The following is a 14,333-nucleotide window of genomic DNA, read 5'->3' on the forward strand; positions in this document are numbered from 1 at the left end:
TTTCACCATGGCCTTTTTGGGGGCCGCACCTTTTTTTACAGCTTGGCTGTTTTTGATTAGATATCATATGCTGAAGAAATTTGTTCATTGTATATTTTCAGCATATATCATATGCATATATCATATGTTATTAATTTTATGTATCTGCCACTGCTTGAAGTATCTTAGTTTACTACAGTGGTATATCCCCAGTATATGGAACAGTTAATTGTTTGTTATTTTAGTAGTTTTTCAGTAAACCCGCATTCACTGATGTTTTACTGAGAGTTTAAAACTTAGTAAAATAATTATGTTCCATATACTTAAGTTTACTGACACTTTACTATCAGTATAACTACAGTAAGGCATCTTAACAAATTAGTAAACTAAGAACCTTTAAGCAGTGTGCATCATAAATAAGGCTTACAATATAATCATCAGCAATACAGTCTCACTTGTGGTATTCATACTAGTAATAGCATGGGTAGCAGTGAAATGTGGGATAAATACCACGAGTGTTGTATTGGAAATGGGGATAAATTTCACGAGGCGAAGCCGAATGAAATTTACCATTTCCAATACAACAAGAGTGGTATTTATCCCAAATTTCACTGCTACCCATGCTATTCCCAGTTAATACCATACTCGCTGCATATACGCATGCTGTGCATTAGCGTTGCTATGTACGCAATTTGTCACTATGTACTAAACATGTGTCAACACTAATTTTTAACATAAATTCTAGCCAATGAAATTGCAATTACAACTTTTTCACTGCTACCAGTGAAATACGGGATAAATTTCACTGCTACTATTGAGACTTTTGTATGGGCAGTGAAACAGGTATGGTATTATTGCTTTATATAGCATGTAGGTTCTCTGGAATACAATTATCACCAGCGGTTTATATTAACTCACAAAGTATAGACAGTTGATTTTGCTGAAACCTTTTCATCATTCTAGATTCCTTATTCTAGTGGTAATAATTTTCATTTGAGTATAAATTGATGGAGGCTATTGTTTGAATCTTTAATTTTATGGAACATCTGCACATTTTAGTAACTTCAAATCATCTATATACTGCAGATTGAAGTGTTCTTCACTTGAATCCAGGATTGCACATCATATCGAACATCTGTTTTTACTACAATAACACACCATGCATACACAGTATGTAAACTGACATACTTGCTTACCAGAGGAAGTGGATTCTTAAGCATTATAGCCTGAAATTGTAAAATTTGACAACCATAACTGAGGTATTATTACCTCACCTGTAGTCTTACAACCGTCGTCTGTTTCCAATCAATGGCAGGTATAGCATTCACTAATATAAGTCAATGTAAATTCCATTATAATATCGTTATGGGTCTCCATCAGCACTTATGACCAACTGTCAATTCTTTTGTTAGCCGATCCTTATAGCAATATAATCATCAAGAATTTTCATAATGAACTACATATAACACACAATAGCAATAGTACATGCAAAAATGATTGACCAAAGTTATGTAGGGATGACTTTCTGCATTCACTGTGAAAATTTTCAACTACTTGTACTCACACAGGCAACAATTACGTATACAACTCGCTAAAGTGTCAGTTTATCTCAGCTCATCTCTGGAACCACAAACAAAGAACTGTGATGTCTTCCTCAGCATATTGAAAACTACACTATACACAAGGCTGCAACTAAACACATGCACATACTATATTTATGCAATTCTTCACAGTGTTTTACCGCACACGACAAATTCTATAAAGTATACTAATTTTATTGTTAGCTATCACTGTTTGTAAAGTGAAATACATTGTGAAATATTCTTTTGGAATAATCCCATCATTTACAAAAATTATTTCTCAGTGTTTTCTTCTTTATTAATGTCCTATGAAGTAGCTTGCAATTATATTACTGTAGCTTGTCTCAGAATCCCATACATATTCTTATAGGGTCTTTCGTAGTATAGAAAATTACTCTGTGAAAGACTGCAGCTGCATACTATTTCTCAGTACATTTTCTGTGCCACCCACCCCTTGTGAGGACTCGTTATCCAGCAACACAAATAGAAAAATACCTACCCAAAATGGTGGGAAATTGTAGAGGCAGCTTTTTATACTCTAGATGGTCATGCTGTTGCTCAGAAATAGATGGGCTGAAGTTTGGTATTTTGTCACACAACAAAACTACATTGTAGTTACTATAGCTGCAATAATTCTTTCCTAACATGATAAGTTAGATGAATAGGATAAATTTGCTCATGATTGTATATTTCAGTTCCTGTATACATATTCCTGCTTAACAATACAAAGTTTAATTCTAACAACATTACTTATAATAATGTGTCATATGTAAAATTTATACATTATGATAGCATTAAGCAAAACATCCAGATGTGTATAATACTATTATGCACTACAGCTATTTCATCTAAAACTGAAAGTTCCACAATATACAATAGGGGGATACTTGTATGTGTGACACACTATATACATACAATCTACACTTGTCATTGTTCACATCTCATAGCATACAGTCAATCTTCAATCTCATCCATCACTTCCATGAAGGATTCACGATAGTGAGTGTAATTATTGGTATCTGATTCTCTGTTAAATGTAAGAGCAAAGAGAGCATAACACGTGCCATGACAACAACCACATTATAAAACGTGATGGGTATAGCAACAATATTCAGAAACAGTACTAGTAATACACTAAAATACACTAAAATATTGATGGGGTTTCCTGAGGTTCTGAGAACATTGTCTGATAGTTGTACTATTATGTAGGCTTGCAGCATAACCATCAAAATTATTATCAAAGTTTAGTAGCAAAATTATAAGTACATGAAAGGTTACAGTGCAGTGTAATTTTACCTATTGGTAATTTGATGCTCATGTTGGTTTTAGTATTTAGATTTTTCCCACCTATGCAGTTTTCCTTCCAGCAGGTTTTATTTTCCATCTCTTATGTCATATGAGTGATATTTTGCTGAACATTAATTTATCTATTTACCAAACTACATAGTTACGATTTGAGACTGTTCTATTAGTGTATCTCACTCTATACTTTTTCTCAACATAACAGAACACTAAATTTTGCTGACGTATTATTATCATGTGTGGCCATTCTATTATATATAGCATCTCAATATTTTATGTGCAAAGTATATGACCCCCTATATCCACTTTACAAAAGTTGCACCTATTATGTCAGCATTTTGTTCTATCTGCTGCAAGTTTTACTGGAAAATTATAGTTAGTTTCTCAGGGATGGTACAGTGAGAGGAAACAAGAAATCTTTATAGCAGAACAGTCAGAGCTAAAAGGGTAACTATTAATTTCTTGAGAAAATTGCAGATGTAAAAGAGTTTACAATCACAGCCTACACTTGGGTTGACTGTGTAATGATACACTTATAGTTAACCATGGTTTTATCTGACGACTACTGTACTGTGTACAAAGTATCAAGTATATTACATCTTGCACATAATGTGGTATACTTACATTTCACATATAGTAGCATTCACCCTTCTGCTATCATCAATAACACTATCAACAAACTCTTCTCTCATTGGTATCTCATTGTTGACATTGGTAGTGTCAGGTTTAGATGGTACAAAATATTTAGTGATTTTCTTAATTGTCCTTTTGTAAAGGTAAATTTCCATTAGCAGAAATGGTATTAAGGGTAGTATAACTAATACAAACATAAATGATAGCAATAAATCAGGATCATAGCTGTCAATAAGTGGTACCATTGAAACCACAATCATCAGCTGCAACACAAAGCCATCAAACAAATTAAGAATATTTGATCCATATGGCTTTAGTATCAAATGTATCAAGGCTAGTGTGGAGTTAGCAATGATCAATGAATACTGGGTGGTGTTATTGTTGGATGGATTAGCAATAATTATCAGAATAATCACCAGTCGACATGTCATGTAATAAGCTGCAAAACTACGATACTTGTCTTTGTAGCATCCTTGAAACTGATCCAAAAATGGTTTTATCCTAGTAAAGTTTATCTTGTGGTTAAGGAATGGTTCTAGCAGCAGTAGAAGGGGAAGACCCATCACAATGATCAGTGAACATACCATTGCTATGATAATGTATGGTAGATGACGACCATGAAAATACTCTATGTCAGGTGATAGGTAAGTGTAAATCTTTTCCACATTGTCAAATGTCAGTGATCTCAATAGCAGTAACGAAGTTGTTGCCACAGAAGTATAGGACAGCAGTAGAAGAAAAGAGATAACGTGGATAATTCCTCTACTCACAAATGATGAAAACTTGTATGATATTCTTGCTGATAGGCAGATTACTACTATGATAATAGCAACAGCTAGTGGATGAGCATAATGAATAAACTGTTGGTCAATTCCACTCATATTAGTTACTAAACAGAGCTGTCCCAAAAATTGTGGTGTCACTTTTGCAATACTGGACATAATGCTAACAAATGTAAATAATCCTTGTGATGAGTACAAGCGTTCACTCAGCAAAATATCCACCATACTGTAATAGTATGTAATAGCATACAAATAACCAATCCCAATGTGATAGTATGTCACAATGAACACTAATATAACTATCACCACCCAGTAAAGGATTGATAATGTTACCACAAGTACTGTTTGTTCCGTTGTACATGTGTCAACACTTACGCATTTTATAGAATCAAATGAAAGAGTATAGCCTTCCTTACAATTACCACAAGCTGTACCAGATCGCTGTGAAGTGCACTGATTTACTCTGTCTGGTGAAAGTTTAAAAAATCCATTAGCTGTTTCACAACAAGAGAAATTACAGTAACTATTTGGGCAGCTTGCCACTGTAGCTTTATCATCAACTTCACCAAACCAGTAACCTCTTTTGATAGATGATGTACTACCAGAACAAGACACAATATCACTATCACTGTAGCATACACATGCTTGTGTAGTATTATCATAGTGGAAACCAGGGTGACATGGTGATAGTTCAGTTATTAGTTCAACAGATATTGTTTGTAAATTAGATTTACTGCCATGATTTGAAGTAATGTTAATTGAAAAATTAGTTGCATTAGAAATTCTCTTTCCTATTACACTGATTCCCTGAAATGTTGTACAAGATACCAGCACTTGTGATCCATTAATACTATGATTGTGATTATTTCCACTAACTACAAATTGTGTAGCATCAGCAGGCCGATCATAAAAATCTTTTACACAAGCATCAATTATGATTTCATGACCAACCATTATATTCTTCATCATATAGATATAGCAGCTTGTGTTGGTGTGGTTATCAACACATGTGATACCATAAAACTCTAGTTTACTGGGGGGAGTAGTGATGTGATCATTTAATGAGCTGTTTAATAATGATCTTTTGTTAATGCCAACGATGCTGTTGTTCAAACAGGTCTCATTACATGATGTTGGTATATCAATGTACACATCAGCTCCTGTTAAGGCATTGCTGCTGTTAAAATCAATTTTTTCTGTGTTAAATATTAATTTATTTTCATCACTTTGTAATAGTTCACTATATATGGCCCCACCATATCGATTAGCAGTATTATAAAAGAAACTAATATTTGAATCATTGCTAAATATTGCAGTGTAATTGTTGCTGAGATGTATGGCACCTCCATTACCCCTGGCTGTGTTACTGATAAACATTAATTTTTCAGAAAATGTTAGAGTAGATTGCTGAATAGAAATAGCTCCACCATTTTCTGCACTGTTCATTTCAAATATTGTTGAAACACTACTGTTTAGTGTTATGCTAGACTGAATTATTGAAATAGCTCCACCACGCTCAGCAGTGTTGCCTGTAAATATCATCGATATGTTTTCTTCTAAATAAATGTCAGAATATCTATCACAATGTATGGCCCCACCATGTTGTTCTGCTTTGTTATTAAGAAAAGTAACATCAGAATAATCTTTGATGACAGTGATACAATGATCAAAAGAATATATCCCACCTCCACCTCTAGTGGCTATGTTATCATGAAATGTGACTTTACTGTATTCTGTAATACTAAGATTAGTTCTATCATGCAAATACATACCTCCACCTTGTAAGTTGCATGTGTTGTTGGAAAATGTTGTATTGCAATATTTATCAATAGTGATAGAACATTTTTCGACAGAATATATAGCTCCACCACTTAGTGTAGCTCTGTTGTTACTAAAGACAACTGCAGAGTATCCTTTGAATGAAACAGTTGATTGGCTGATTAAATATAAGGCCCCACCATTTTGCACTGCTGTGTTATTGTTAAAAGATACATTAGTATGGCAATTAAATATCATGCTAGTGTTATCAACCAGATATACAGCTCCTCCTAGCTGCAATGCTCTGTTATTTATAAATGAAATATGAGAATTTCCATTAAATCTCACTACTGAATTATCAAATATATAAATAGCTCCTCCGTGCTGGTGAGCAGAATTGGTATGGAATGTGATATTAGAGTGGTCCATGCTGATCAGTTTGGCATTATCATATAAGTATATTGCTCCTCCTTGTTGAATTGCTGTGTTATTATGGAATACAACATTACAGTTTCGATCAAACATTATCGATGAATTTTTAAATAAATATATAGCTCCTCCTAGCTGTAAAGCTTTGTTATTCTGGATTAAAAGAACGGTAGCTCCACCAAATAGCACACGGTCATCATTGTTAGAATATATCACTGCACCATTTTGTGCAGCAGTGTTGCGCATTAAAACAACTTGTGAATTTTCTGTGAACATGATGGTACAGCCACTATGAGTTGATATACATCCTCCATTTTGTGTAGCTGTATTACTACTAAAACTAACATTAGAGTTTCTCTTGATTGTGATGTTGGACATAGTGTGAGAATGTACAGCTCCTCCATGTACAGCTTTGTTGTGATCTAATTTCAATGTTGAGTTTCCTTCAGATAATGTATAGGAATAATTACTACAATATAAAGCTCCTCCTGTTTCTGCACTGTTATTGGTAAATGTTACTGATGTACTTCCATCAAATGAGATACCACAACGTTTATCACAGTATACAGCTCCTCCACCTCTGGTGGCTGTGTTATGGTTGAATGTGACTGTTGAGCTTTCATTAAATTTTATGTTAGAGTCTATTAATGAAACTATAGCTCCTCCATGTACAGCAGTGTTGTTAATAAACTTTACTTCTGAATTATCATGGAAATCTACCAAAGATTGTTGAGTAAAACCTATGGCTCCACCATTACCCATAGCTGTATTATTCTGAAAACTAACTCTAGAATTACTTTCAGTGATCAAAGTGACATTGTCAGTTAAATATAAAGCACCTCCATGATGTATGGCTTCATTACTTTTGAACACAACATCACATAATTTACTAAGTACAATGTTAACATTATTGGTAGAGTGTATAGCTGCACCATGTTGTTTTGCAACATTGGTAAGAAAAGAAACTGCTGAATGTTCACTAAATACTACATTTGAAGTATTAGCAGATGATATAGCACCACCACTTTGCTTTGCTTTATTGTTGTTAAGAATTACTTTGGAATATCCTTCAAATATTGTATTGGACATTGTAAGTGTGTGGATAGCTCCACCCTGTGTAGCTTCATTACAAGTGAAGTTCATTGTTGAGTTTCCTGTACACAAAACATAACAGTTGTTGTTACACTGTATAGCTCCACCAGTTTCTGCACTGTTATTGGTAAATGTTACTGATGTACTTCCATCAAACAATACACCACAATGTCCATCACAGTATACAGCTCCTCCACCTCTGGTGGCTTTGTTGTTGTTAAATGTAACTCTTGACCTTCCATTGAATGTGATGTTAGATCCTTTCACAGACACTATTCCTCCTCCAATAGATGCACTATTATCAATAAAGTCTATGCTTGTATTTTCATAAAATATAAAATTTGAATATTGAATAATATACATGGCTCCACCAGCAATTGTGGCTTTATTACTTTGAAATATTGCACACGAATGACTTTCAAATAGAACAATGGAATTGTCTTCTAAATAAATACCTCCTCCTTGTTGCATTGCTTGATTGTTTTGCATAACAACAGTAGAATTTTCACTGATTACAACTTGGGTCAGAACATTACAATAAATACCAGCACCATTTTTCACGGCTACGTTACTACTGAACAACACTCTTGAATGTCCAGTAACAGTTACATTGGATTCACCAACAGCTGATATTGCTCCACCATTTTCGTTGGCTGTGTTATGACATAAGGACACATTAGAGTTTTGGTCAAATGTAAGGAAAGATACTTTATCAGAATATATAGCTCCACCGTCTGTAGCTCTGTTATTGATGAATCTTACTGTTGAGGTTCCTTTGTACAGAATATAAGAATTGTTATTACAGTGTACAGCTCCACCAGTTTCTGCACTGTTATTGGTAAATGTTACTGATGTACTCCCATCAAATGAGACAATACAATGTTCATCAAAGTATACAGCTCCTCCACCGCTGGTGGCTGTGTTGTTGTTAAATGACACAATAGAATTGTCACTAAACATGACATTAGTAAGATGGAATGATGCTATAACTGCTCCAAATTTTGCACTATTGTCCTCAAACATTATGTTACTGTATTGCTTGAATGACAATGTTGAGTGTGAGTTTAGGTAAATTACTGCACCATATTTTGCTGTGTTCCTTCTTGATGTAACACTAGACATTCCTTTGAACACAATAGAAGTGTTATCAGAAGAATACACCGCACCGCCATGCTTCATTGCTAAATTACTTTGAAGCAAAATATTGGAATTTTCATTTAATATAATATTGCTAAAAGAAAAACTATATATTGCTGCACCATTTTGATTGGCAACATTGTTATTCAAAATTGCTGTCGAATTTTCATTAAACATGATATTAGAGGCATTAAGAGATGATATGGCTCCACCATTTTGTGTAGCTAAATTGTTAGTAAGAGTAATATTGGAATATTCTTCACATATGATGTAGGACATAGTAGTGGAATATATAGCTCCTCCATGTGTTGCTGTGTTATTAATAAAATTTGAAGTTGAATGTCCTTTAATTATTAGAAAAGAGTTGTCACTGCAGTGTACAGATCCACCAGTCTCTGCACTGTTATTGGTAAATGTTACTGATGCACTTCCATCAAATGATATTCCACAATGTTCATTACAGTATACAGCTCCTCCACCACTGGTGGTTGTGCTGTTGTCAAATAAATCTGACGAATTGCCATTATAAGAAATTTGACAAGCAAATGTGGGTAGTATAGTTGTCCCATTGCAAGCAAAATTTCTATCAAATGTTACCATTGTATTATCATCAAATGTGATATTAGAGTTATTGTGAGACAGTACTGCTCCACCATCCCTCACTGCATAATTGTCAAGAAATGCTACCACAGAGTTCCCACTAAATCTGACATCAGAATACTGTTTGGAATATATAGCTCCTCCAAAACTTGCATTATTACCATTAAAGGTTACCATTGAGCTGCCTTGATTGATCATAGAAGAATAATCAAATAAAATCCCTCCTCCATAATTGGCATGGTTGTCATTAAATGTGACTGATGATCCTCCAGTAACTGTGATACCTGAATGTCGACAATATACAGCTCCTCCGTCAGAGGCTTTATTATCAGTAAATGTTATGTTTGATGAGCTATCATATGTAATGTTAGACATCCAATCAGAAAATACAGCACCACCATAATATTTAGCACTGTTTCCAATAAATGTCACAACTGATTTTCCTTCAAAAGATTGAGTGGAATGAGATTGGTAGATAGCTCCACCGTACGTTTCAACAGAATTTCCCTCAAAATTTACACTACACTTGTCATCATATATTACAGCAGAGTAGTTACAATAAATTCCTCCAGCAGTTCTTGCTTCATTTCCTCTGAACAATACGTTACCACTAAGGTGAAAATTAGTATGCAATATGTAAATTGGTACTCCTAGGTTGTGGATGAAAACAGAATTCTGCACTAAACTTTGAGATAAGTGTTTAGTGGCTGACCCATCAAGGTAAATTACACTTTGAGCAATGATATTGAAGGAGAAGTTGCTATGCTCAATCATAAGTCGTGATGTAAAACTGGTTTTAGGTGTGTAATGAATAGCTCCACCATGACCTGTGTAGTGATCATTATGTGTAAAGGTACAGTTGCTAATGTTAATGTTCCCTGATACATTTGACAGCACAACAGCTTGTCCTGTTGATTTGTAAAAAAAAACAACTTTCGATTAAAATATCTGATGAATTGTAAAACATAATTCCAGGGTTTGAAGTACTTTTTTTATTGTTCATAGAACCACACCTTTGCCATTTTATACCAACAATAGCTACATTTTCACAGCTGACAAACTCTAATCCTCCAACACTTATTACTGGATCTCTGTGACCAATAATTGTAATGTTTTCAAAGAATTTTAATGTCATTATTGTAGTCACTGTAATATCAGATGCTATATAGACAATAGCATTGCTTAAATTATTTGTAAGATTGACGAGAGATTGACTTGAATTAACACAAATAGATACTGTTGAATTTCCAGTTAAAGATATGTTAGGGGCAGTGTAAAATATACTATGTTGAATAGATTTGCTTACATTATGATCATAGTTTGCTCCATTGTATATGATACAAGGCATATGGTTAAACTGTACAGCTTTACCTCCTAGTAATATAATAACTCTGTCATTAGTGAATCTCACAAATGAATTTCCCTCAAATGTAATGTTTGAAGAAGATACTGCTGTAACAGCTTGTATATACTTGTCGATGTTTTCATCAACGTTTACATTTGAATTGCCATCAAATTTGATTAGAGAGCTTGTGTTAGAGTATATAGCTCCACCATGTATAGCTTTGTTATTAAAATATCTTACTAGTGAATTTCCTGTAAATAATACTGAACTGCGTCTTGAACTATATATAGCTCCTCCATAACTGGCTTCATTATTATTAAATGTTACGCTTGAGTTACCATCAAATGTGATATGAGATGAATACTCACAATATACTGCTCCTCCAAATAACTTGACTTCATTATTATTAAATGTTACACTTGAGTTACCATCAAATGTGATATGAGATGAATCATAACAATATACAGCTCCTCCATCATCACTGGCTTCATTATTATTAAATGTTACACTTGAGTTACCATCAAATGTGATATGAGATGAATCATAACAATATACAGCTCCTCCATTAACACTGGCTGTATTTTTATTAAATGTTACACTTGAGTTACCATCAAATGTGATATGAGATGAATCATAACAATATACGGCTCCTCCATCAACACTGGCTGTATTATTATTAAATGTTACTCTTGAGTTACCATCAAATGTGATATGAGATGAAGACCTACAATGTAAAGCTCCTCCCCAATACCTGGCATTATTATTATTAAATGTTACTCTTGAGTTACCATCAAATGTGATATGAGATGGAGACCTACAATGTAAAGCTCCTCCTTCATCACTGGCTTCATTATTATTAAATGTTACTCTTGAGTTACCATCAAACGTGATATGAGATGAAGACCTACAAGTTATAGCTCCTCCATCATCACCGGCTTTATTATTACTAAATGTTACACTTGAGTTACCATCAAATGTGATATGAGATGAATACTCACAATGTACAGCTCCTCCATCATCACTGGCTTCATTATTATTAAATGTTACACTTGAGTTACCATCAAATGTGATATGAGATGAAGACTCACAATATACAGCTCCTCCAAATAACCTGGCTTCATTATTATTAAATGTTACACTTGAGTTACCATCAAATGTGATATGAGATGAAGACTCACAATATACAGCTCCTCCAAATAACCTGGCTTCATTATTATTAAATGTTACACTTGAGTTACCATCAAATGTGATATGAGATGAAGCATAACAACATACAGCTCCTCCATCAACACTGGCTGTATTATTATTAAATGTTACTCTTGAGTTACCATCAAATGTGATATGAGATGAAGACCAACAATGTAAAGCTCCACCCCAATATCTGGCATTATTATTATTAAATGTTACTCTTGAGTTACCATCAAATGTAATATTAGATGAATTATAACAATATACAGCTCCTCCATCATCACTGGCTTCATTATTATTAAATGTTACTCTTGAGTTACCATCAAATGTGATATGAGATGAAGACTCACAATATACAGCTCCTCCATCATCACTGGCTGTATTATTATTAAATGTTACACTTGAGTTACCATCAAATGTGATATGAGATGAAGACTCACAATATACAGCTCCTCCAAATAACCTTACTTCATTATTATTAAATGTTACACTTGAGTTACCATCAAATGTGATATTGGAATTATTACTGTATATGGCACCACCATACCTTGCATGGTTGTACTTAAATGTCACTATTGAGTTTGCCCAAAAGATCATCCTGGAAAGAATTTGATAAATAGCTCCACCACTATATGTAGCAGAGATATTAATAAATTTTACATCAGACTTATCACAAAATATGACAGTGGAGTTCCTGCTATAAATTCCTCCACCAGACTTTGCTGTATTATCCTTGAACAACACACTACCTCTAATATGAAGATTAGTATTTGCAATGTAAATTGGTACTCCTGTGTTGTTGACAAACACATTGTCTTGTATGTAAACATGACCAGTGATCCTGCTACTTGAACCATCAATGTAAACTACACTTTGTGTGGCTCTATTGAAAATGAATTGGCTATTTTGGACCACCAACTTGTGTTGAAATTGGCTATTAGTATTTGATAAATAATGTATAGCTGCTCCATGTCCACTATATATATATTTACTCCTGTGTGTAAAAGTGCAATTGTTAATGTACACATTTCCAGACACTTGTGAAAGTAAAACACTTCTTCCTTTGGAGTTATGGAATGAGCATCTTTCAAAATGAACATTGGATGAGTTGTAGAATTCAATTTCTGGATAATCTTTAGAGCCACAATCCTCCCACTGGATACCTTCAATGGTTATATTCTTGCAGGAGATGAACTTTACTGTACCAACATCATTACACTTTACAACAGGATTCCTGTGTCCTATTATCATGATATTTTCAAGACCTTCTAATGTCACAATAGACGAGAACTCAACATCAGTTGTAATGTTGACAATGGTGTTATTACTGGAGATGTTATTTAGAATGTCAGCAATTGAATGAAAGGTAAAGTTTCCAGATACACAACAGGGAAATTTATCCTGACCTCTCTCATTTCCACCACCAGCAAAGTCTTCATCATCACTGTTCAAAGATGGCCTATCAGGCATCACTATACTGTCTCCTTCAATTTGGCTGAACAAACACACTAGCAGAACAGCAGCTATGGAAATTTTTAAGAGTTCCATGCTTGTATCGACAGGTAACAAAAATACTAACTTTCTATTTCAGTTACTGATATTTATAGCTTCAAAGAGGATATGATGTCACACTGATGATGTCATGATAAATGTACACATTCAGTCAATGATAGTTTTAAACATGTTTGTGGAAAACATGGACTGTGCATTACTACTTCAGATTCTAGACCTGATAGCTAATTAGACCTATACACCAATTGGATTTTACGAAGCAGTGAACTTTTAAACAACTATGTTAATAGGGACCCACTGATTATACTGGCATAATAATGAGCATAATATGTACCTGAAAGTATTAAATATAATACTGACATAATAGACAGAAAATTTATGTAGTACTATAAATTCTTGCCTATCAAAATACATATCACACAAAAGATTGATATACTCTAATAGAACAGTAGGTAATTGTAATAAAATTATCAGGTAGCTGACTGTCCTAAGTAATAGTTAGACACTCGCAATAGGTGTCTTCGAGGATTTAAAAACCTGAGGTGACGTCAATAATTACCTCGGCTGCGCCTCGGTAATTATTGACGTCACCTCAGGTTTTTAAATCCTCGAAGACGCCTATTGTGAGTGTCTAAGTGTTTTAGACAATGGCGTAGAAGCAGTGAGTTAGTATAGAGAGTTCCCATTGTAAACACCTAGGGTATTTCAGCGAGCAAAGGATGTGAGGTCGCACAAGCTCGCGCGCAAACCATGAAGCGCGAATAACTGAAGATTTGTAAAGTCGATAAAAAGTATGTTTGAGGCATTATAGATACGTGTGAATGGCAGCAAATGGGAATAGCCAGTGCCAACATGGCTGTCTTGCATGCTCTACAGAGCGTGCTTTAATATGGCGAAGGCCACAAACTGAATTAATGGCTTGTAGCTACCACGATGGTCTATAAATCCGCTGAACTACCCACGACAACAGCGTACCTGAGTGTAATTTCTTTGTAA

General features: G+C 34.3%; 1 protein-coding gene across 1 annotated transcript; it reads right to left on the reverse strand.

Moving 5' to 3' along the window:
- Positions 1-2,352: 2,352 nt before the first annotated feature.
- Positions 2,353-13,295, reverse strand: LOC136247730 (uncharacterized). The gene is made up of 6 exons (XM_066039556.1): positions 12,236-13,295; positions 11,839-11,932; positions 11,156-11,595; positions 10,322-10,453; positions 3,486-10,119; positions 2,353-2,586 (listed from the first exon to the last, which is right to left on the reverse strand). The coding sequence occupies exons 1-6, from the start codon at positions 13,293-13,295 to the stop codon at positions 2,514-2,516; spliced, it is 8,433 nt and encodes a 2,810-aa protein (XP_065895628.1). The 3' UTR covers positions 2,353-2,513.
- Between the last annotated feature and the right edge of the window lie 1,038 nt (positions 13,296-14,333).

The sequence above is a fragment of the Dysidea avara genome, chromosome 2 (assembly GCF_963678975.1).
Source record: "Dysidea avara chromosome 2, odDysAvar1.4, whole genome shotgun sequence".
NCBI lineage: Eukaryota > Metazoa > Porifera > Demospongiae > Dictyoceratida > Dysideidae > Dysidea > Dysidea avara.